General features: G+C 36.0%; 1 protein-coding gene across 1 annotated transcript in view; it reads left to right on the forward strand.

The window, feature by feature from the left end:
• The window catches only part of LOC150080282 (neural cell adhesion molecule 2-like), a 297,953-nt gene extending 272,627 nt beyond the window's left edge, over nucleotides 1-25,326 (forward strand). The window contains exons 6-15 of the mRNA XM_090381890.1: nucleotides 509-799; nucleotides 943-1,233; nucleotides 6,051-6,338; nucleotides 10,628-10,927; nucleotides 12,442-12,567; nucleotides 13,342-13,369; nucleotides 16,047-16,141; nucleotides 17,248-17,375; nucleotides 22,690-22,905; nucleotides 25,186-25,326. Coding sequence (XP_090238016.1) covers nucleotides 509-799; nucleotides 943-1,233; nucleotides 6,051-6,338; nucleotides 10,628-10,927; nucleotides 12,442-12,567; nucleotides 13,342-13,369; nucleotides 16,047-16,141; nucleotides 17,248-17,375; nucleotides 22,690-22,905; nucleotides 25,186-25,233 — 1,811 coding nt within the window. The 3' untranslated portion in view covers nucleotides 25,234-25,326. The remainder of the gene's footprint in view (nucleotides 1-508; nucleotides 800-942; nucleotides 1,234-6,050; nucleotides 6,339-10,627; nucleotides 10,928-12,441; nucleotides 12,568-13,341; nucleotides 13,370-16,046; nucleotides 16,142-17,247; nucleotides 17,376-22,689; nucleotides 22,906-25,185) is intronic.
• Nucleotides 25,327-25,608: the final 282 nt, after the last annotated feature.

Here is a 25,608-nt window from a genome sequence, read left to right on the forward strand (position 1 = left end):
ACTCCACCCATCCTTACCCTCCAAGAATTTAACTAGTTCTTCCTTGAATTTATTCAAGGCGTCCATTTCTACAGCAACAAATGGAAGCCTATCCCAGCGATCAGCCACTCGCTGGCTGAAGGCAAATTTCAGCACATCTATCCTGTAGCCATCCTTCCTCAACTTAAATGTATACCCCTCATATGTGTACTCTCAACAAGAGGAAGAAAGCCATTCACATTCAGCTTACTCAAGCCATTCAAGACCTTAAACACTTCAATCAGATCACCTCACAGGTGCCTAGTCTCCAGATGTTGTGATATGCAGAACTGAAGCCGTTCTAGGTAAGAAGAGCACAATTTTGTTCCCTTCACCATGTTCCTGATAATATTTGACTTATAAAAAGGTTCCTCAGTTGCACAATGTTTCATTGACCACTTTATATCTGTTTTTTATGACTGTCGCTTTCAATATTGTCTGTAGATTTTTATTTCTTGCTTTTGTCTAATTAAAAATTACTTTTGCCCAGTGAAGCCTCTAGATGTACGGATCACCACATTACAGCGCCCTCTATCTGCTGGACGGAAAATACAGCTGGAGTGTGAATCCACCGGCTCAAGACCTAGAGCAGTGCTCACGTGGTGGAAAGACAGCAAGAAAATTCAAGCAGGAAAGGAGAGAGTATCCGATAACCTGACGGTTAGTACGTTAACGTTTGTTCCCACAGCAGACGATAATGGAAAAGTCCTGTCTTGTAAAGCTCAAAACCCTTCGCTCACAGGAAGCACAATCGAAGATGGATGGATCCTCACAATTTACTGTAAGTAGCTGGATTTCTGTTAAGATTATAATGATGTCGTTTCGAGATAGTGTTTAATTTGAAGTATTCGTTGTAGAAATAAGGATAAATGAAATTTATTATCTGGATTATTTGTTGTGGATGATAATTTTCTCTACTTCTAGATGTACCGGAACTAAAACTCGCCCTAGGAGCTAATATACAACACAATGCCATCAAAGAAGGAAGTGACGTCTATTTTGAGTGCAGTATCAAAGCCAATCCATGGGTATCAGAAGTTGGATGGAGGTTTGAAATGAAGCCACTTTTTAGCAATACGTCGATAGGTATTATAGTTAGCAATCAGACATTAGTATTACAAAGGGTCAGAAAAGAGCACAGAGGGACTTACCAGTGTTTAGCTGTTAATAGTGAAGGAGAAGGAATCAGTGGTGGTGTCTTTCTTAAAGTAAAATGTAAGTATCAACCCAAAATAATTCTATTATTTCAGTCATTGTGATTTCTTTCAAGCTCGTTGAGAAAATGCACGTTTTAATATCAACTATCATTTATTTAAAATAAATAAATTATGTTTGATTGCTAATCTTGATTTCCATATTAAATATACTTTTTGTATCTTTCTTAAATCACGTTAACTGAATATAAAATATTTAATGGTAAATACTCAACACTGGTACTGAATAGCTAAAAAAACAAATTCAAATATGTAAATCAAAACAATATTATTAGATTATGACAAACAATAAGACATTTAATTTAATGCGCCTTATTTAAGCACAAACAAAGACTGAACAAATGATCTTTGCCGATAGCACAGTGGATATAATCACCTTCCTTCCTACACTCAGGGCCCTCGTGGGTAGCCGAGTTGGTAGGATCGTCATCCTCCCCACACCGGGTTGAAAAGACCTGAGTTCGAATCCCGTCGATGACGTGAGGAATTTTTACAACGTGGCTGAGTTAGTCGATCTCAGTGATAGCATGGTTTTTACTTCCGAAAAACTCGGGTTTTTCTTCCAGGAAACAGAAAATCGGCCTGAGAACACAAGCAATTTACAGACAATGTACACTGACAACATGGCCTCAGTTGCCGATGCTCCTAAAAAACCAAAACAACAACTACACTCGGTAAAAAGGCATGAATAATGCCAGGGATTTTTTGGGCGTTTTCAAAATGTCGTAAGACGTGGCTCAGGCAAGGGTTGGATGGCTTTAGCTTTCGAAAGCTAGCGGTCTTCGTCCGGCAAACAGGCAAATCGGCCCCAGAATACACAATTTACAGACTACAATGTAGTTATGCCACTAGTTGGTTTGGGGCTTAGCACACACTGGACAAATTTTGATATGAAGTTAGAGCTATGTTAATAAATTCATGAGAAACCAAAAATGCATCAATAACCCATGGAAACTGTCCAATAAAGAAGAAGAACTCTTTATTGCATACAAAGTTTGTGAGTTCCGTGAATAGCAATAAATGCGTGACATTTACTCTTCATGCTAATAACCGTTAATACTGGAGATGGCAATTCTCAATCTTGCGTAAATGCTAACGTACGCTAAGTAAGGCTTCTGAAAGGCCTATGACTAGCAAAACTTCTTCCTAGAGTATTTCTAGCATGCTTTATTGAAGTGAAATCTGGGAACCTGGCTGTCCATTCCATATGGAGGTGATTGCCTACCAGGATTCTGACCTAGTGATATAGGAACTAAGAGACCAACATGTAAGACTGCAGTGGTGGCCTTAGAGCGAAATCCAATCCTGGAGGAGGAATCGTAAGTTGAAGATTCTTCTACTTCTAGGCCTGAGACTGAAGAGATGTCTTCAAAGCACACAAGATCAAGTGCGTACGTGGTTCTGAAGACAAAGAAACAAGATCAAGATGCTGATGATGGTACTCAGCATGGTGATTCATCACTGAAGGATCTAATTGATGAGGTCCAGGTGCCGGATGGATTTGATGTGTTTTTGGAAGCTCGCGTCAAGTTAAGGAATATTATTACCCGCGATGACCCGGACTTACCGACGAGTGACATTAGCAATATAATGTCCTTTTGGGACAAGTTAGAGAATATTGTGATAAAAACCTACATTGAGAATAAGATCTTGTCTGCGAAGAGGAGAAAGAAATGGAGGGACAAACCCAGTTAAGATCATCTTCTGAGGTTCCTTGTGCTGAGACGCAAGAGGATCAAGTTATACCTAAGATAGTTAAGAAGAAGTGAAGGTAGTTAAGAAGAAGCAACTCTTGTTGTCTGTTCGGCCTGAGTTGTAAGATAAGAAGGTTATCACTGTAAGACCTGTTACTGAAAATATGGTGGTGCTGAAGGCACCATCTGATCAAGATATTGAAAAGTTTTTGTCTCGTCCCAAGTTGGCTGAAAGCCAACCAAGAAAGGGACCAAGATTCCTTGTCTTTGAAATGCACAGAGAAGTTTCGTGTGAGGAATTCCTGAGCCAGCTGTGAATTAGGAATCTTAAAGACTCTGGCTCAAGAACAGGTTCGATCAATAGTCACTGTTCTCACAAGAAACAAGTGCAAGTATAAACCGGACTATAACTTTGTTTTACGGACCTTGGCTGATATGCGTAGGTTCTTGTTAAATAGATCGAGGATTTTTCTGGACTGGATATCGCACAGAGGTAGGGATTTGTTAGCACTTACTAAATGTTTTCGCTGCATGGCTTTTGGCCATATGACGAGGCATTGTAGGAGCAACCCCTTCTATTGATATTGCTCTGCCTCTGTGAGGGACCACTCTTACAGACACTGTAAAGATCTTGATAAAACTCTAAAATGTGTGGGCATCATAGTGTCTCCTCTGATCATACAGGCACAGATAAAAGATATCCAGAATTCAATCGAGCGTTGCATTTAGGAAAGCATCAAAGAGATTATGGTTGATTTTGTGTAGTCGGTCGGGGTTGGTGTTGCACCGGTGTCTAGTATTTTAAAAGTGATGGTTGGTAGAGAAATTGGCTACCCTGGGGTTCAATGGATGGGATCGTTCCTGAAAGTAATATTGCTCCTTGCATGTTGTGATATGTTTGGTATGACTTTCAATTCTGGGACTGTGCAAGTGTGTGATACCAGCAGTAGACCGAAGATATCTTCTACAAGATATCTTCGGTGAATCATCACATCCAGTGAATTAGTGCACAAGAACATTTGTACTATAAGATCATTGTTGCAATTGTATTGGATATAAGACTGATTGCAGTTGGTATTGTTAATCTACTAAATGTAGATATTTACGTATGATGTTCAGTATGGTTTCATGATAGTAGCGACCTATCTTCTCATAGTGGGGGATGGTAACTTGTGGGGGGGAACGTGAGTGCCCGTCCATACAGCGAGACAAAATGGTCAAGTAGTTAAATCTCTTTTATTTTGTTTGTTTACAGTTGTGTTGACCCGAATATTGGAGGTCTCTTATGTTGAATTAACGAAGTAAATGAAGGTTATGTTATAATGCACGGATGAGTTCAAGTCGCATATAGGGGAAGCCTAGGGGATGACTGATGGTGGTTCTCCTAAATGTAAATGTCCATTCCATGTACATTATACTCTTTCTATGAAAATATGAGTTCACTATGATGGTTCTGTGAGGATATGCATTTTTGTTAATTAAAAGAAAGCCTAGATCAGTTGGACCTGCAAAAAGCGGAAAATAAAGTTGAGTTTCATTTCGATATCTTACAAAAGTGACCGTTCCTCGTGGGGTTACAAGGAAATTTGTGCTACAATTAATAGATTTAATAGTGTGGGTTGATTCTAGTCTGCACTGTTAAATCACCACCTCCGAACGTGTCTTTCAACGATGTTAAAAGGACAGAATACAATGTTGTTCTACTAAGAAGTCTCTATGATGTTTGCAATTAGATCTCTTTATTAAAAGAAATCAAAAGAAAGCCTAGGCCAATTGAACCTGCAAAAAGCCAAAAATAAAGGTGACGATTCTCATTTCAATATCTTACAAAAATGAACGTTCCTCGTGGGAATACACGGAAATTTGTGCGGAAAGGTGACAATGAAATTCTTGGACAGGTCTTCAAAGAGAGTTTTCGCGTCTTGAAACTGGTTCCAGAGTGTGATCAAAATAATGGTATCGCATTCAGCCAACCTCGCGATATTTTCACAACGATGGTCATATTGAAATCGAACAATAAATAAGAGATACAGAGGATCCGAAAACAGACTGTTTTTATCTGGTTACCCTACCCGATTTGCATGTTGCAGCAAGTTATGGGTGTTCAACTTTGTTTGCCGGATAAAAACAGAGGTGGTTTTGCTTAAAAAATGATAAAATTATTATATATATTTCTGTTATATTTTCATCTGTATTTAAAAATTTATTAATGCTTTTGCGTTTGTTCCTTGACTTTTGATTACCAGTGTATATTAGATTAAACTGAATGTTCTAAATAATTTCTATATTTTGATAATTTTAATTAATGCATTCAATAATATATTTTGATACTATTGAGTTTCTGAAGAATTATTTAAATGCGACATCATACATATATTTCGTCAAATTATGGGGGAGTGACAATGAAATTAAAAATATTAGAAAATAAGTGGTGATTATTTTTTCCGTGATCTCAAAGAAATCTTTAAAGCTTTAATTCTTTTATATTCTGCTATTTTATAATTACACAATTCAAATGATTTGCAGGAGCGATTTTTACTTTTATTCTATGGATAGTTAACCACGCTTTAACAGGAAAAAGTATGTGGCACTGTTTATAAGAGGGGTTCCTACGTAATACGAGTAGCCCTAAGTTACGAAAACAATTTGATAAACTGAAAATAAAGAGAACTTTAAAAAGGAGCACTCTAATTAAAATTTTTGAAGAACATAATTAGCAGAATATTTTAAAAAAAAATTAATACATTTCAACTGATTTATTTCTTTTGTTTCTTGAGGGGGGAGGGGGTATTTACACTCATCTTTCCGTGTAAGATATATTTCGAAGCAATTATTTCCACCCACTTACTATTATTCTCTCACACAAAAGCGTAAGATATTATTCGATATGTGAGCGTTTTAAAGAATGGCCTTGTCAGGGTAAACTCCTCGGTCTTGGGTTTCCTTTGGAGCACACCTCTCATTAGGGTGCAACAAAGCCACAGTACGCTGTTTGTTTTCGGGAAAACCATTATTCACTAGAGACAGACAACACACGCAAGTTGGCGGAACAGCCACCGCTTGCTATCGACTGCAGAGTCAATAGATCACCTAAAACCATCCTCATTTATCTTATTCTCTCCAGATGCCCCCGTGTGTAAAGAGTCTCAAAGTACAGTGTACGGAGTTGCGAGGTACGAAGCTATCAATGTTACATGTGAGGTTGAAGCGGACCCTCCTGACGTCCACTTTCGCTGGTCACTGAATAATTCTGTCGAAAATGTTGACATCCGATCGTTCTTGTCTAATGGAACAATGAGTACCGTGACCTACACTCCAAAGACGATGCTCGGATATGGGGCACTTCTGTGCTGGGGCTCGAACAGTATCGGAAGCCAGAAGGAACCGTGTATCTTCAGAATCATTCCTGCAGGTGAGTGAGTTCTTATTAATTGGCATTTGTACGTTCATCTGATAGCATTCATAGATCAATAGATTTGTTCAGTTATATTAGCCTTGTCTTACACGTGTACCGATGAACCGGCAAATAATCCAGTTAAAGTTGTTTCTAAATTAGGCAACTTAGCTGCCAAGTTTTACATACGAAAAACTTCTGTTTGCTTAAAATGCTCACATTTTTATACTTTGTACTATTAAAATTACGTAAAATTGCTTCTTTACTAAAGCATAAAAACTAAATACATTTTCAAAAAGCCGGCGTGCAACGAGCTTCGTCGGATACACGTTTCTAATTCTGGAATCGTCTACTCCACCAAACGGTTGGATCAAAAAGATCGTTATTAAAAACAGTCAACATTAAAATATTGACTCTGTTTATACACAAATGCAAATTATATAGTGATAAATTATGCACATTGAAATGTTACATCTCTGTATATCTCTTAAGGTATAGTGACGTAATATTGAAGTAGAATCACATGGGATTAATGCTGTACTTAAAAAAAACAAAAAAAAAAAAAAAAAACAGATTACAGAGAAGAGCATTTTTCAGGCTGAAATAATGAACTTACTTTACTGAAAGGGAATGTGTCATTTACAGCCCATTTAGAAAGGTCTAGGTTTATATTCTACTGAAAAGCGGCTTAAACGGACCTTTTCATATAAAGATGAGTTAGCTGATCTCAGGTGGAAGTGCAATGCATGATTTTTTCCGAAGATTTTTCTCATTTTACATCCCGAAAACAAAGTAAGCTTTAGATATATGGGACTTTTCAAACATGAGATAATAATCCCTTGTGAACTTAATTGCGTTGGTAATAATTTACGTGGTGCTAGATTCATGAAATAAGAAGGATATGCAAGCAGAATTAGAGGAATATTTAAAGGCTTCTTCAATCGGGGCTGTTGTTAACTGATCTCAGGAGAAGAGAGTAGGGTTTCCAGGTGAGCTATTCCAGGTTTTTCAACGTGCGCAAAGTGAAAATTGGCCTATGAACACACACTTGTTCAAGCATGATACACTTTGGTGTAATGTAGTCTAAGTCGCTGATGCGCTTAAAACCCAACAACAATAAGCTGTTTCGTGCCTTTTCGCAACTACAAAGAACAAACCGTCCTCATTAATTTTATCAATCCCTTCAGCGACTTATACGCTTCAATGTGATTTCCTCTTAGATGTACAGTTGTCAAAATTTGCAGTCGCTCTTAATTGCTGGTTCATACGTGTATCGATTTGCACTTATCGCCAGACTGATCATAGATGTTTGAACCCTCTCCAGACGTTCTGTGTCTTAGTCCTATGTTTTAAGTGCGATCTGCAGACCTGTATACATGCAGATCTTCACCTCACTAACGTGGCTCCTGTAATTCATGGACAGGTTACCAAGTGTCTCCCTATCCTTCTGTATTTGCTGCATAGAAAATTTAATGTCAGACTGAATCGCAATATTTAAATCTGTTCATCCAGAACCACATTTAGCTCTCCTCCAAGCTTATACGTGACACCAGGAATTCTGTTTCTTAAATTAACTTCAGAAGCTTTACTAATCTTTAGGTGCCATTTTTGGTCCATATATGAAACTGATCTAAGGTCTTTTTGAAGTATTATGACCTTGATCAACTTGCTTACCATCTTTCCTGTATTAATAACATCATCAGCAAATCTTGTCAGCTTTCCTTGGATTTCTACCTCAATATTATTGATGAAATTGAGAAATAGAAGGCACCCAACACTAACCTCTGACTGACTCCAAGACGAGACATTTACCATAGCCTTCTGTCTCCTATCTTTTAGCCAACCCGCGATCTCACGTATGATCTTATCTGAAATCCCCATTTGTTTAAGTTTATGTATCAGAATTTTCGTCCGTGACCACATCAAAAGCTCTACTAAAGTATATAACAAAGCTGTTCTTGTATTCAACTGTTTAGTGACTTTATAGTAATTAAATTGCTGGTCCCCTTCATGAATCCTTGTTGGTTCTCCAATTTTGACACCAATTTTGTCCAGGTGGCCCTGAGTGGTATCCTTAACCAGAGGCTCCATGATAGTCTCTGTCATGGAACCTCTGGTAAGTCCAAAGTCAAAGTTCACCGTTACTCACTCCTCCTGTTTATCACCTATAGTTACTCAGATTTTTCTCTTTAGCACCTTCTTACAGTTATTGCAAAACAGACCAATATTAGAAACTGACGATCCTTGAATTCAAAAAAGAATCTGAAATTCCATTAACATCATTAACTGAATGTGCAAAATTTTAAGGCCTCGTGTGATTGAAGTTACTTCAATTTGTCGTAACAGCCACCAAATAAATCTTTTGGACTTTTCAAAATTTTCCTACGAATTCCCAAAAAAGTGATATACTTGGAAAATTCCAACCTTAAACCTTCTATGGCAACTATAAGTCCTTTAGAATTTACCCGAACAAACATTCTCTTTTATCAATATAGATATATATACACGTAATATTACGTCACGTTGCTAAGCAACTGTTTCCCATCTATTGGTGAATCAACGGTTAATATATAGGAGAGGAAAACTGATAAATGGATTGCTTAGACGTTCCATTAGTTACGTCCACTTGCGATAACCTACAGTAATAATTTACTCTCAGTAACACCAATGAAAATGTCATTTTCATGCGATATATTCCAATTTTAATACCATATTATCTTACAACTAACAAGATGATCGTGATGTTCAGCCGGGAACATTTCGATCAGATTCGCTAGCACATAAGCTCTAATAATTTTCTAAATTATGCTAATAAGTTTAATGTAAATGAGATTGAAATATGTTTAAGTTTTGTGAGATAGTGAGATCTAGTTATGATAAATCCAGAGGCTTCAGCTGAAGTATTATGACCTTGATCAACTTGCTTCCCATCCTTCCTGTATTAATAACATCATCAGCAAATCTTGTCAGCTTTCTTTGGATTTCTACCTCAATATTATTGATGAAATTGAGAAATAGAAGGCACCCAACACTAAACCTCATCCATCCATCCAGTAATTCGGTCTTGTGACTGGTCAGTTCCTCTGATGAGCTGTCTCCACCTTTGTCTTTTCCAGATCTTTCAGTCTGCTCTTGCTCGCTCATAAAGCTAGGTAATTTTCTTTCCAGAAATGGCATGGAAAAAAGAACACAACTTGAAAGCGTCCTTAAGGAGCATCGATCCTTAGGTTTCGGAATCATCACGAGGAAAAGTGAACACAGTTGTTTACACAAATACTCTTAGCTGGAGAAATGTATTTATCTTTATTAAAATACTCTGCAACCCGATAACATCGCTAGTTTTTGTATCCATTCTAGTTGGAAGGAGTCAAGCAAACCTAACCTATTCTATAAAGCAGAAATAGAATATTGGCGAAATAAAGACTGACTTATCGACAAGAATTTCGTGTGCTTTGGCAAATAAAATCAGAATTTAAACAAAACAAGTTTAAACATTTTTTTAAAAAATATATATTCGAAACGTTAAATAATTTCATATTCATAATACATTAAATATATGTATTTAAGTATGAGTGGTGCAATTTTAAAAATTTTAGACTTTTAAAGCAAAGTACTTTTAGAAAAAAATATTTTTCAAGGAAGACTACGTTTTAAAAATTTTAAATGTTTTTTTATTTAATTAAATCATTTAATATTAACACAATATTAAAAACATTTCAAATGTAAAATGTATTAATTAAGTAAATTTAATTATAGGTGATGAGATTAAAGAAAAAAGTTAAGAAACTGTATTTTTAAAGCAAAATTAATTGTAGAAAATGTTTTTAGCGAACAGTTATGCTTTAAACTTTTAAAATGTATTTATTTTTCTTTAAAACTTCATAAATTCTTTTTATTAATAATTCAAAATAAGTCTAAATTCATAAAATGAGCTTTTTTTACAGTTGCTAACAATGAAAATTGGTAATTTAAAATTGGTAATTATAGAAAAAAATGTTTCTCGAGAAAGACTATGCTTAAAATTTTTAAAGGTTTTTTATTTAATTAAATAATTTAATATTCATAAAACATTAAATGAATTACAAATGTATTAATTAAGTATATATTTAATTATAAGTATTTTGACGAACATTTATGCTTTAAAAATTTTAAATATTTTTTATTATTCTTTAAAACTTCATAATTATTTTTAATTCAGTCTTAAATTCATAAAATAAACTGTTTTAAATATACTACAGTTCCTAACAACGAAAATTGATAATCTGCATTTTGTATTTATACAGCATATTTTGTATTGAACTCTACAGGGCCTCCAGAGTCGGTAAAAAACTGCATCGTCTCTAACCAGACGATGGTTTCCCTGATGGTAGAGTGCGAAGCAGGCTACGATGGAGGCATGAAGCAAAGATTCCATCTAGAAGTTTACAACTCTGCGGTGGAACACCTTCAGGTTAACCTTACAGCGTCCGAAAATCCAGTTTTCGCTGTTCATGGCCTGCCAATAGGAACATCATTTATTCTGGTGCTTTATGCCGCCAACGCCAAAGGAAGGAGCAACTCCGTAGCTCTCATGGCTAACACTCTCTTACCTGCTGAGAGACGAAGAGGTATGATATATTGCCTCGCCTTTAGTGCTTCAGCTTTTCATCTTGTACGCTGCCGAAAAGTTTCTGAAAAAATTTTGTTTTTCAGTTTTCAAGCAGACCCTATTTTATGTGCCAACATGAAAATTGAACACCACAGAAATTTAATATCAAACCCCGGAGAAAGTGTAACTTATTAAATAGAGAGCAAAGTAGGCAACTTATTCTTGAATATACTTTTATATAACGCCACTTTTAATATTTAACATATTTCAGAAAGTACCTGTCCGAATAAAGCCTTTGAAGAAACCCTCCCCCACCAAAAAAAAAAACTTTTTTTACAGCACGCTGCAACTGTATGGACTTAGTGCTTCGCAATATCGGATTTTCCTGCAGACTGAATACATAAAAATCAATGAAAAGAGTTCCAGATTTTATTTTTTTAGAAATTTGGACAATTACTGCATATTGCATTTTCTGACAATATGCACAACTGAGTACAATAGCTACATCTAGAAGAAATTTATGATTCAGAAGACGTGCTTATATGTTTCTTTTTGATTCAAGATTACTGCAAAGAGTTTGCGAGGAGATTTTGTGCAAAATACACAAAATAAAAGTGCTCCTCTTTGTACGTACTTCATAAAGGAAGCAAGAATTAACTCAAAATGTTTATTCGGATTAAAAGCGGATATAAAAATGAGAGAGAGAAACTTACATTTGACCTTCATTTACCTAAATACATTTCTATAGCTATTAAGACGCATGTCCCACACATTCAATAGGTCAACACCCTTCTTATAGCATAATTACGGTTATTGCTGAAGGAATCCTTTGGCCATCAACTTTACATCATCGTGCGACTGAGGATTTGAAAGTCAAATGATATAAGGAAAACCTTTGCAGTTAGACGAAATTTATTACCAGCGATAAATGTGCCAAGGTATCGCTTTGAGCATTCATTGTTTTACCACGCTGAAGGAGCGCAAATTGTGGTCAATGATTCGTGCTTTGCGGGGTTGTGATTTCAATACACGATTGTGTGAACAATTACAACAGATTCGCTGATTCCGATTTGTTCGCAAGGTTACACGTTGGTCGTTGTTGGCTATCGTTTCAACTGCAACAACAGTCCCAACAGAAATGCACCTGAGTGACTCAGATTATAGTCGATCAAGTCCTATTCCACATCGAACATCCTATATCAATTGTGCGCAGCTGTTATCCATAGGCATACAGCTATGCATATGGAAACCAGCATTTGTCCACTTTGCGCTAGCAAATGACATTTCCCTCAATAAATTTGAACCACATGCCATAACAACAATGATCAGCGAACCCTCCTGCACAAATCACATGACGTAGTCATGTCTTTTCATCATTTATAGAATGAGTAAAATTTACTAGACAGACATAATACCCCAGGTTGGATCATTAAATAACACAACTTTATTGAAAAATCATAAGAGTATCTTTTAAGAAATGTAATATATACTTCTTATTTAAATTATTTATTTATTTATTTAATTAAATTACAGCCGATGAAGATAATTCTACCGTCAGCCCGATCCTAGGTGTATTAATAGGAGTTGTCGCGGTGCTGGTGCTCATAGCTATTGTGGTCATCATCGTAATGAGGAAACAGGGAAGAGAACAAGAAAAGGGTAAGTTAAAATGACCTTTTTAACAGGATTTAAATTAAATTATTAAGCGCATTAGCATATATGCAATAATGCGCCTATTGCCTTCAATATGTTGTCCGTCTGCATGTAATAACTCGACTCCTAGTCCATGGATTTTCATGATATTCTATATTTGGGCCTTTTAAAAAGATTATTGGAGCCAAACCAAATTTCTTTAAAATTGGGTAGAACAGAAATCCGGAAATTATTATTTTCATACACATGACATTGTCTATACATACACCTTGTGTAGTAGCTGAAGCACTGGATATTACGTTTGTTACCATGGGCTGCTTGGAAGAATGGATGGGAATGTGGTCGATGCACACAAATGAAATGCTATCAGTTATCAAATAAAACTCGTTGCTTTTTGAATGTTGTTCCAGCTGAAGCACACCCCAAATAACTCACAGAGTAAAAATCCTACTTTTAACACTCGAAAACGGCTAACTACATCCTCGATGGAAGACAACTTTAGATTTCCTCCAGCCGGCGACTGGTAATGAACTCAGACCTCTCCAAACGAGTGGTAGACGGCGATATAGCGTGCCGACCAAGCTGTCACGAAGGACATCAACGGATGATATAATAAATATGTAATCTAATTTTAAAATTAATTTAAAACTTTATCACGTTAATAAGGTGATGTTAATTTTGCACACTCTCTTCATTGATGTAAATCCTTGTAAATTTAGCTATGACAATTTGCCTACCCGTATAAATAGTTTTAATACTCATTATTCTTTTTAATATTAGGTCAGACAATACCGGACAATGTAAACAAGTAAGTATCTCAACAAGTTTTATTTATTTCGAATTATTCTGAAAGTTCTTCAACAGATGTCGCTTTACAATAAACTTTTGTGCTAAAGAAATATATATATATGTGTCATAATTAACTTTTATTCTTTATTTCTCAAATGTTTGAACTCTGAATTATTCCAAATGAATCTTACTTCGATGAATAAATGCATACATTAATGTATGTGTACATTAATTTTTGCTACCATTTGGGTTTTGAATAAAATTAGAAGGAATATCACGAATAAATTTGGGTTAGAGATAACAAGTTTTGAATTATTTGTAGTAGGAGATGAATGTTTGAAAAATTTAATGCAGACGGGTTTATTGCTTGCCAGGTGAACTGCCATCTTGTTTTGTGAAAGAGTTCTATATTACTGTAAGTGGAAATTTCTGGGCTGAAGAATTCAGTTTTATTGCCAGAGTTGCATGCAGTGTTGGATGAAAACGTGTCTCGTCGTAGGATTTGTAAAACGTCTTGGAGGATGTCAGAAGAAGAATTAGTTATTTTTTTAAACTAATAAATGACTATATATATATATATATATCCAGTGGTGATTTTTTTTTATTCTTTGAGCTGTTATAATTGTGCTCACTGGTTCTTGTCTCACCTAAAGGGAAAACAAGCATTCCTCATGAATTTTATTAAATCAGTGCTTTATATATCTCAATCAGATTTCCTATTAGATGAAAAGTTTAAAAACTAGTCATACAAGGGAAAAATCAGAATGACGTGCATCGATTTCCACTCATCACTAAAGATCCTTTAGTAAGGTCCTTTTGTCCTATAGGAGCTTGAGAGAGGGGTGTTACTGTCGGATGTCACATTGCTGACTTTTCGATCCCTAAAATGCTGATGGCTTGTACCACTCGAAGTTGACCGTGGTCTGAGGGTATTTGGAAGAGCATTATGGCAACCTCGTCAGAAATTGGTGTAAAACGCCAACAATGAATATAGGTCTTCAACAGGGGTTGAGGTCTGTACGAACACACTACTCCACAACACAACTTCAGTTTATATGGAGGATCGGCGAGGCATAAGGCAAACTTCAGCAAACGCAAGCAACGGTTTCGCCTTGCGATGTTATACATTGCCAAAAATGGTCAACCTTTTAATAAAGTTAGGAAACAATCGCCTATGAATTGCTGAGAACTTATTTGAAATTGCACTAATTTCAAACAGATGTGTTTAAAAGTAGTGCAGTATCGGGGTAGCTCATTGTGAAGGCAAATTATGTTCTGCTCAAAACATTAAGATCACTGCATTAACAAAAAATTAAAATCCAACCGGCCGGCCATAAAGTGAATGGTCGTTATTGCCTATTCTATTTGTGATGTAATATTGTTCTAAGGTTTCAGGCCGTCAACGATTTAGGCCATATTGCACTGTATATGTTATGTTTGTGAATTGTGTGTTCTCTGGTCGATTTTGCCTGTTTGCTGAATGAAAAACTTGAGTATCTGGGATTAACGACCATCACAAATATCCCTCATGTCATTTATAGGAATCGAACCGTGGTTCGACAACCCGTCTGCCGGTAGGTGAACATGTTGGAGGAAGGAATGCGAGCACAATTTTCTTCTCAACTAAACTTTTCCACTCAGTGTAGGGAGAACGATGCTTATATGCACTGTGTTGTGCTATCGAGGGCTTCGTGATATAATGTGCAGAAAATTGAACTGGAAGGAGACTAGTGTCAAGTACGTGATGATCTGAAGTTGTCAGTCACCTTTCCAAGGACACACATTCTATACTTCTGGGAAATTCCTGGGTAATTAACCTTCACGGTCTGTCCTCTCCCAACCAGTTATATCTAGATTATGGTTTACAATCAATTCGCAGCGAGTCACCGCTCATACTCGGAAAATTTCAGCTTCTCATAAGGGATCTCCTTCTTAAGTTCCAGTTTCTTATTTTCGTGGAGTAAATTTTTAATTGGCGCTTTAAACTCTACCGTTTTCTTCTTCTTTCAGGCTCTTAATTTAATTTTGATTTCAGCTAATCTTTTCAAAAAGTAATTGCTATTTTCTGCAGTATTATTATTATTGGATGGATCTCTTATATCAAAAAGACAATAATTTACTTTTAAAACAGTGCAACCGTTTTGTGCACTCTGGAGAAGCACTTAATTAAGAATTTTCTTTCTTCGTCTAATTCAACTCCTTCCTCTACACAAAACATTTTTCTTTTCTGGAGCTGATTTTGGAAATTTTCAAAATTGTGTCCGCTTCTCGTTTCAGATTTCTATAAATTTTTGATATACATTGCAATATAGTGTAGCGTAATAAAGTTAGGAAACAATCGTCTATAAATTGCTGAGAACTTATTGTTACGTTTTTTTTTTAAGATAATTATCCTTTCTCTCGATTTCAGTATGCCATTTATACTTTACGAATAAAGTTCGAATTCACATGGTGTTATGTAGATTAGTTTAAAGAGATATTTTTGTTGGTAAATTACTTTTTTCTGTGTATACCAATGATTATGAACCTCCAATCTCGTACGTGCCACTTTTTAATATCTAATTAATACATATTTAATCGTACCTCTCTTTCATTCTCTCTAAATGTGTCACGAGCTTGAATCATTTATTGATAGCGGATTTTATACAACAGCTAAGTGTTATTTTGAAACACGAACATTGTTTTCTCTCTTCTAGGTGCGACATGCCATTGAAAAAAGACACGGATGATATTCAGGACTCAGCTGTCGAAAGCCCCGATGTCATACCGAATACCACCGACACAACCCAAGGTTAGTAAGTCACACTAGTTTTAATAATAATGAAATTTGCTTTTATGACTATTTATTTTTCGTGAATTTTAGAAAAAGGTCTCAAGAAGGTTAAGGTAACATGAATTTACAGCTATCATCAGGAACGAATATAAATTTCTTGAGTTTGGAATTTTCTAAATAAGTTCTTAAACGAAATCTTAAACTTATTTGCATCTATTTTCAACTTGAGTACAAGAAGAAAAGGGAGCTGGATATCTTAACGGGTTTGGCACATCTCATTTAAGACTGAGGGTAAAATAAAAGGACTATCCAATGAGAATAATTTGATTTATGGTGTTCAGGTATGAACCATTATCATACTAAAAAGGTTTAAAAGTAGTCAAATCATGGAAATTTAAGAAGGGAAATCGCATACGTAGTTTGATAATGACTATTGGAAAAGGACTTCTTGGAAGAAGAGATTAACAAGATATAACCGGAACTACTCAGAGGATAGCTAACGTTGCCTTCTTAAGTTGCCCATAACTATGTATGCAAAATTGATTTATGGAATAAACTGCTGTCAGAAAAAAAGTTAATTTCCATTTAATTTCTCTTTAAAAAAGTAAAATATTGATTAACATGAAAATCAATTTAAATTTTAATAACGAGATGTTGTATTGACATGTGTTTTATACATATTGAGCACTTTGATTCGAATTGACTCATTTACTGATTGGTGATAACAAGTAGATGACAGAGTGTGTTTGTGGAGTCATTATGTGATGACACATAACAGTAATTTATACAAAACTGTCGATAGAGCAAACTCGAGCAACAGCCTATTATACGGAAAGGTCGATATGGAATTTTGTTAACGACAGACTGGACGTCTACATCATTTAAATAGTGCCTACACTGCATCACAATATATCAAGCAGACATAGCTGTTAGATTCACTGCTATGGAAAACGAACTCCACATCAACCATTTTTCGAAAGAGCTGAATATTTTCTATGAAAATTTAATCACTTTAATAATTTTAAATAAACTTAAGCTCTAAGTTTAATTAATTTGATTTAGATGCAATAAATTTTAAGAGAGCCATTTAAATTGAATGTTTCTTCATTTCTTTTTCATTGTAGTATATTCCGAAAGCGTAGAACAACCAAAAGGTGAAGGGGGAGGAGGAAGCGAAGCTTACGAATATGCGAAACCCACTGAAAAATCATACGAGTATATTAACAATCTAAGAAGGCAAAAAAACACGAAGGTAAGATGGATTTTCCACGTTTAAACCTCTGGTAGAAATTAAAGGCGTTAAAACGGAATCAATGTAATGCATAATGGCAGCGCTGCATAATTAAGACATATACGGTACCTGTCTTGAAAGAGGGTGTTCCAGGGCGAGTTCTGTGTATCGCATGTTGTGTCACTATAATAACAGATGGGGAACAGACACACCAACTACGGTGCGTAATGGTCTTTCCTTCGAACTCAAAACCACACACAACGGAAATATGTTAGATGGATCAGAACAGCGTGCAAATGCACACATCCGCATCACGGAAACGTTGGATAATTCATACATCGGATAGTGTCATGAATAGGCGGGTTCTTTGGATTATTTAGTCCAGTCACGTGATAAATTGGTTTCCGCAGATCCCATTTCTGGGGATTTTTTCTTTTTCTTAATTCGGGTGAATGGAATATAAAGGATTCGCATGAATGAAATAGCTTCAGAGAGAAAGGGCGAAGAAATAGGAAAAAACAGATAAAAGCATTGAAGCGAATAGGAAAGAGAGAGAATTAGCGTGTGTGCTATTCGTGTAATTCTGCGAAAAAACTTACAAACAATGGTAAGCTATATGTGAAATGTAGTACTGTGTCCTTAAAATAAATATAAAATTTTCATTTTCTTTTGTTGTTTTTCAATCAGCCACGAGCATGTCGAAATTTAGTGGACATTTACAGTCGCCTTACTAATAATAAGAATCCTAATGATCAAAATATAAACTTTTTGAACTGTCCTGGAATTTTCTCTGTAATTTTTTTATTCAGTACGTTCAGTGGAACCTTCAGCTAAATTTTTTAATGACACTCTTGTGCCTTACCAAGTCATATTTGAAGGTGGAATGACCTCTCAGTAAGATGCAGCGATCTGCTTGGTGAGTTTCTAATATTAGAATGCAGAATAATGATTAATTTCCTGTTAGCACAACAGAATACAGAAGATGAAAGTCTTCTATCTAAATTTATCCTACTGTACACTTCCTGCTAAGAATAGCTTCTCTGACAATAAAAATGAATTACACCCCACAGTACAATGCGAAATAACCATCACTGGACACGGTACAACGATGTGGTATATGTCGTAATAAATCTTATTTTGTATTAAAGGACAGCACTACACAACAACAACAAAACGTTACTTTAAATCACAGAAATCAACTGGCCTATATCTGAACAAACTCGATGTGTAACTCAAATATATTCTAAATTTATTTTAGTAACTTTCGGGACAGTTAAATATGCAAATTTGTGAAATCATTAAAATAATTCAGTGGAACTTGTAGAACCAGATTAAAAGAATATTTTATTATTAACAACGCGGTCGTAACCTTAATTTCTAACTACGTTTGAGATAAGGGCATCACTAACTGAACTTGGAGAAGATAGACATAAATTCACTCTTTTACACTAGAGTGCCTTTATCAGTATTGATTTTAGATTAATGCCGCGTCATCCTCCAAACAACAGGCATATCGCTAACACACAAACTCTGTTTATATCATTAATATTTAGGTCTGTAATGAACCCTCTCACTGGCCTAAATGTCAACAGTTTTCTTGAGTTTGAATATAAAAAGCAACCATTTGAAGCTATCATAGGTTACGTGATACTGTCGGCGTATCTTTAATGTTGCAAAGAGCAGCGAACCATCTACGATGTCCATTAACAAAGACATATAAGACTGCATTAACAAATACAGTCAAGTCCCGTAAGGAAGAACCTGTTTATTACAAAATTTGAATGACGAAGAATGAGTATCTCTAACCATAGACGTAATGATGAGTTATGACAATGGAATATTTTTATCAGTCGTTTCTGTGGAGGAATCTAAAAGAAATTCAGTAGCAATATTCGATAAAGAAAGTGGAAGGGTCATAACACACACATTAAAACTCTCCCTTTTTATCAGCATATTGCTCTATAAAAGTGATCTACAGATTATGGAACTAGTAAAGTCTTCTGGGTATAAAATACACATGGCTGAAATATTACGAGCAGTTCTGAAAGCTTTCTTGAAAGAACCAGCTATTGAAACTTGCCGCAGTACTTTGTCCACTTAACTACGCCAGAATGTATACCCTGTTACCTCAAATTACATTTTCTCCCATTTAAAAAAAAGAACCTTTCATCCAGCAAAACGTTAAAATTGTTGCCCGATATTGAAATTTGTAAGTGCAAGATTCTGTTTTATAAGTGCTATTAGTAGCTATTCGGACTCATAAAAATTGAAGTTGTCCGGAAAGAAAATAATATTAAATTCTGCTGTAGAAAAGCAACATATCGATACTGTGTGTGTGTGGATGTGTCATAGTGCTTGAAAAATCAATTTCTGGAATGAACCACTAACCGGTAAGGCTTTGCTAAGGAGAGTACGTGCGTGTGTGTGTGTTTGTAGTTCTATGGAGTTAAATTGCGTTAGGCCATGCAAGAGCTTTGAAAAGGACTCCACTCTCCGCTAATCGACAGCGGAAATGACTGGAGAAAAGAAATTCTGAAGGCAATCAGTACGAAAAAAATGGTTCCTCATCATTAGGGCAATCAATCTTTTTTCATTTATCATTTGTGGTAGAAAAAAAATTATATTATGTGGCGAGAACTAGTTTTTTTTCCCTATTCCTTTCATTCTTAGCTGCTTTCAGAAGATGTTTTATTAAAGTTTACGGAGAACCCTCCTTACTGTAACTGGAGGCTGGGGACGGGGTGGAAGAAGAAGAAGGATCAAAGAAGGTTTGAGAATATAAGTTCGACCTTCAGCCAGAAAAAATATCGTTTAATTTCTGTCTTTTCTTGAGTTTCCATTTTTCTCTGTCTGATAGCTGAAAACATTAAAAAATTGAAAACAAAAAACAGAAGCTAAAAATGCGTTTTGTTAAATTGATTAAAAAAAAAATCTTGAAAAATTGAATGAGAGATTTTTTCATAAAAAAATATATAAATATTTATGAAGCCATTCCCGTATCTCCAGCCCGAAAATCCTTTTTAAGCGATGTGAATGATAATTTTTGCTAATATCAGTAATTTATATTTAATATAAATAAATACAAATGATAATCATATAGCAATTTCTCTCTTAAAGTGATAAACGTGTTCTTTTCTTGAAAATTATCTCGCAACGCGAAAATATATTAAACAAATATACTTTTCCAGTAAGAAATAACGGAAAAAGTGAGTATTAACTAGGTGCAATGCGATTACATAACTGATCCCTGTATGGCTGTACTTCCCAGGAGGGTGAAGATTATGTTTCAATTTATCGTTATAGTAGGTTGCTAATATTCGAGGGTACAGACCGTACAGCTCTAAAACGGTGTTCCCAGTCGGGCCGATAGATAGTTCCCCGGACCGAACCTATTAGTAACTCTCTAGGAGGACTCCGGATCAGCTAGTGCATATTCTCGCTGCCTCTTACTCTGCCAGATAGTGACTGGAGGGAGTCCAATTAGTGTCCATGCGGGGCATTGTGGAGGGCCAGGTTATGTCAAGGAGCTAGGTATATTCTTGCCGTGTGTACGCTATATCCAAACATTTCATTAAACCATACGACATGTCCTCCCCGCCTTTTCTTATTACTGAATACAACGTAAATAGTCAAACTAATAGAACAAAGTGATATGCAAAAAGGTCTAAACCGCCCAAAACACTTTCTCGTTCATTTCTCAAATATACGCGGTCTCGGCTCCAATCACAACGATGTCCATTTCCACTTACAGTCTGCTAGAACCCACATACTTTTTCTGACAGAATCTCAATTATCGGTTGATTCAACCACTGCTCATCTCAGTTGTCCTAATTATTCGCTGGACGATCCCTTTCGCTTCAAAGGTGGTACTTGTGCATATGTCCGCTCTGATATTCCCTGAGTCACAGACTCAATAATTTGGAATCTCTTCTTTTCGATCCTCTCTGGCTGAAAATCCCTCACCTCATTCTGTCAAATTCATGTGTTGCCTCTATAGTTTTCCAACTCCACCAATCAGTTGGAACTCTTTGACTTCCTTTCATTGAAACTTAACTTTCTCCAGTCCAACTTTCCTAACAGTGAGGTAATTTTCCTTGGTGATTTTAATGTTCACGACTCCAGATGGCTTCCGTTTTCCAGTCGCACGTATTCAGCTGGACGAGATGCTGAGTTTTTCGCAATTACTAATGACTTCGCACATATTTTTCATTTACTTACTTACCATAACACCAGACAATCCTAACCAGCTTGATCATTTTCTCACAAACAACCCTTCTAAGTACACGGTCGAAGTAAGAGGTCCTCTAGGCACCTCAGATCACAACTTGACGATGGTCTCTTCTCCAATGGAGCCTTTCTCTCGTGGCGATTTTAAACCTAGTGTTGTTTGGCAGCATTACTAGAATGCAAAATGAGATGATCTGCGAAATTTCTTTCCTTCTTTTCCTTGTTCGGATTACTATTTCAAATCTTCTGATGTCAACGTTTGCTCAGATCGTTTCAGAGAAATTATTCTTGTAGGAATGAAATCCTTTCTACCAAACTCCACCTTAAAATCTCGTCCTTTATTTAAACCTTGGTTTTCCAATAAATGTGCTAAAGCTGTTCAAGGTACGATTGTTGCATATCTCAATTGGTTGTATAAAGATCTCCAGGTTCATTTTCTGATTACATAAAAGGTTGTCAACCATTTTAAAACATTTATTAACAGGCTAAGAGCAGAAAACTTGCTTCTTTTCCAAATGTTAATGGAGCATTCTGTTCTCTTTCGAAGGATATTGGCCGCAACTTTTGTCCCTCTATTCACACCTCTGTCAAAACCAGAAGGTTCTATTGCCATTTCAGCCAAAGTTTCTTTGGTTGGCTGAAATGGAAATTTCAGCATTCCCAATACACTCCATTCAATGCATTCTACGGTCTTTCATCAATGAAATCGGTTGATTCAACCAATTAAATCCAGGCTGTTAAAAAATTCTTCTGAATTTTTTAACAGCATGGATGCCAAGAAAGCGCCAGGTCCTGTTGGTATTTCTCAAAACCTGTGATGCTGAGCTTATTTTCATCCCATTGAACTTACTTATACTCTTTCGAAAGTATAAGTAAGTTCAATGGGATCAAATTAGCATCTTACCAGCTGTACTTTTTCTTAGAAAAAAATTCATGCCTTATAAGTTACACTATTACTTATACTCATTTAATTGTGTATTACATTAAATATTTGCTAAATGAAATAGTTGCATTTATTATTCATTTAATTATGTTTGCATTTAAATGGAAGTAAATAATATTACTTGTTAATAGTCATTCTATCTATTTCTTTTCATTTTATTCGCAGAGAAATGAAGAAATATTATACGCAGAATTAGCTCATCCGGACATTCAGCCCCCTTTTGTCACGAACAGAGTGCATTCCCCCACGAAGTACGCAGAAATAGACTTTCAGAAAAGGATAAGTGGTTTACCGTACGGTTGGACGATAAAAAATAACGAAGAAACACCTGTACATCTCACAGACTTACCTACATCTAGCAAAACATCAGATAAAATTAAGGTAGGTAGCGATGCGTCGGTAATCAGTGGAGGTAAATGAGTTAATGGCTTTGTGTGCGTGCCTAAAGGATCGAATACTAAATTTTTCTTCCATTTGGGCTCTCTCCCTCTCTCCCCCACTCCCTTCTTTGACAGTGACGGCTGATATTCTTAAGGCAACACAACGTACCATCCCATTTCTTGAGTATCATTTGCGTCACACATCCCAATAACTTCCTATTAAATATAAATGGAATCAACTCGTTCCCTGCATTGTATGCATGTGTATCTATGTATGCACATAAGTTTATCTTTAAATAAAGCTGTACAGCCTCCAAGGTTTTATCGATACTTCACTATTGAACAGGAGACAGGCTCTATCATTGAGTTCGTAATTAGATTTACTCTCGGTGCCAACGTGGTAAAAACATCTCTCAAGGCAGCAGAGGGGATGATCCATGTCAAGGATGTTAGTTCTTATGGATGAAAAACCAAGTTTCCGGGGTTGAAAAACCAACCTCTGACCTGATATATCAGCTAAATCGTTCAAGCCATGATAAAAGGCCAAAAACGTACTTCCAAACAAGACAGGATTCGAAACCATGCTTTTCCTAAAGGTGTGGAAGGAAACTTTTTTGACCTCGGGACTGCGCTGAAACACCTTCGTGTTTAATAAAAGACTTTTTTTTCATGATGTAAGCAAACATTGAAAGGCAAGAACAAGCAAATCACAAACCTCGTCAATTCTAAACGTACTGTAACTATATTAATCGATAACACCACTGGAAGCCAAGCGTAATTGGTCTACGCAGCTGTATTTCATTCTGAAAACTTCTCTGCCTGATCAGAACAAATATATCAGTTGGTAGTAATGTTGCAAAAATGGTGACAGTGGTCGTTGGGAAAGGTGTAATGTGGGACTGATGAATCCCTGTTCATACAGTGTATCACCAACAGTTGCACACAAGCGCAGATGAAGCTAAACAGAGTAGTGGTTTCAAAATGTTTCTAGCTGCTCGCTTTCTGGACCCCTGGTGATGGTCCAAGACCAGATTCCTTTCACTATGGAAGTAGCTAGACGATAGCTTAAAGTGTCAGGATGACTGCGCATTGCACATAGAGCAAGGACCAATCTAAAAACAAAAGATCAAGTATCAGAGACAACAATTGGACATAATGCTGCTTGAAGAGCGCAGATCCCTACGAAATGCCCTCTCGTTCCCAAAGATGTCTCTGCAAACCTTACAGAATCGATACCACGGAAGAGGATTTCTGTTGTTGTAGCTCTAAAGGAGGAATAATAAGGAGTAGTAGGTTTGCATGAACAATTTGTAAGTTGTCAATGGATTGGCAACATTCTGCTGAGTAAGACAGTATCAGAACTCATTTGCCTAAATAGAAAATACCTTCGCTTGATTTCGTCATATTTATCAGAAAGTACCTTCCAAGTGCATTAGCATTTTAGCATTAGTAGAGGCATATGATGCAAGAAAGCAAGCTTCGGCAGCATCAGCCAAAAAAAAAAAAAAACACTCCCATCATTTCACCCCTCCGTTCGTTCTAAATACCTGTTCAGCTGAGCCTTAAATTTATTTAGGCTATCAACTTCCACAAATTCCCCACATCTATCCCACATCTGGCATTCCTCAATCTGAATTTATGCCCTCTCAGGTGATTATTCTGAGCAAGAGGAAGAATCACATCGGCATTGAGCATGCTCAAACCATTCAAGGGTTTATACACGTGCATCATGTATGATACTGGAAGTATCCAGTTATGTCCAAGTTGGTTTTTGCTTCTAAATATGACTGTAGTTTTTTATTTTCATTTTTAGTGAAACACTTACTTTCAAGAACCCTCTCATTGGTGAGTGTATACGCCCACCGATGAGAGCCCAACACGCTTTGAAACGGTGTTGTCTGTGTGGTAGCATTCGCCGAGAATAAGTATAAGTAACATTAGTCTTCTTTGCTGGGAGAACCGTTGCCTAGTCGAGGTAATGCAATAAGGCAACTCGTTGTGCAGGTGTTCACAGCATGAGATGTACCAAAAACGATGCCATTTCGCCTACTTCTGTGATTTACTACGAACTAAAATGATGCTGTGCACTAACTTGTTCACCTAGTAAATTTTGTGTAGTCTGATGCCTTCACCCCTAAACCCTCTTTAGTACTTCATTACATAAGCAAAATTTATTAAATTAAATTATTTTTAAGGAATTAAATTTATAATGATTAATAATGAGACATTAAATGAAAATATATTAAATTCATGTACTTTATTAATTTTTTGTGTTTTTTAGGAAAGGAAAGGAATGAGCGAACCCAGATCATCTACTACACCATTCTGAACCTAGGACAGGTTTAATACCAATTCCGATACTTGCCTTTTCTAAGAGAATGAGCGTTTACTAGTGGGATGAGGTTTCGCCATTTAATGAACGACGTCCAAATAAATTATATCTTTAGTTTCCTCATAATGTATTCATAAAAATCTCTGTCGTTTCCAAACAAGTGTTGAAGTTTTTGTAAATAAAATTTCCGTATCAGCCTTTGTAAAAAAATGCGGGTGTCATGTCATTCACTGCTTAATCTGCTTTCTTTGTGAAATTAAATTTGCTATCGGACATAAAAAAAATCCCAAGAGTACATCTCCGGTTTTTGATCTGTTTTAGTAAAAAAGTAGCTGTAAATCAGAAATGCATTCTCTCGTGGGTAGCACAGTT

Source organism: Mastigoproctus giganteus, chromosome 9, assembly GCF_048544385.1.
Source record: "Mastigoproctus giganteus isolate SK-2022 chromosome 9, ASM4854438v1, whole genome shotgun sequence".
NCBI lineage: Eukaryota > Metazoa > Arthropoda > Arachnida > Uropygi > Thelyphonidae > Mastigoproctus > Mastigoproctus giganteus.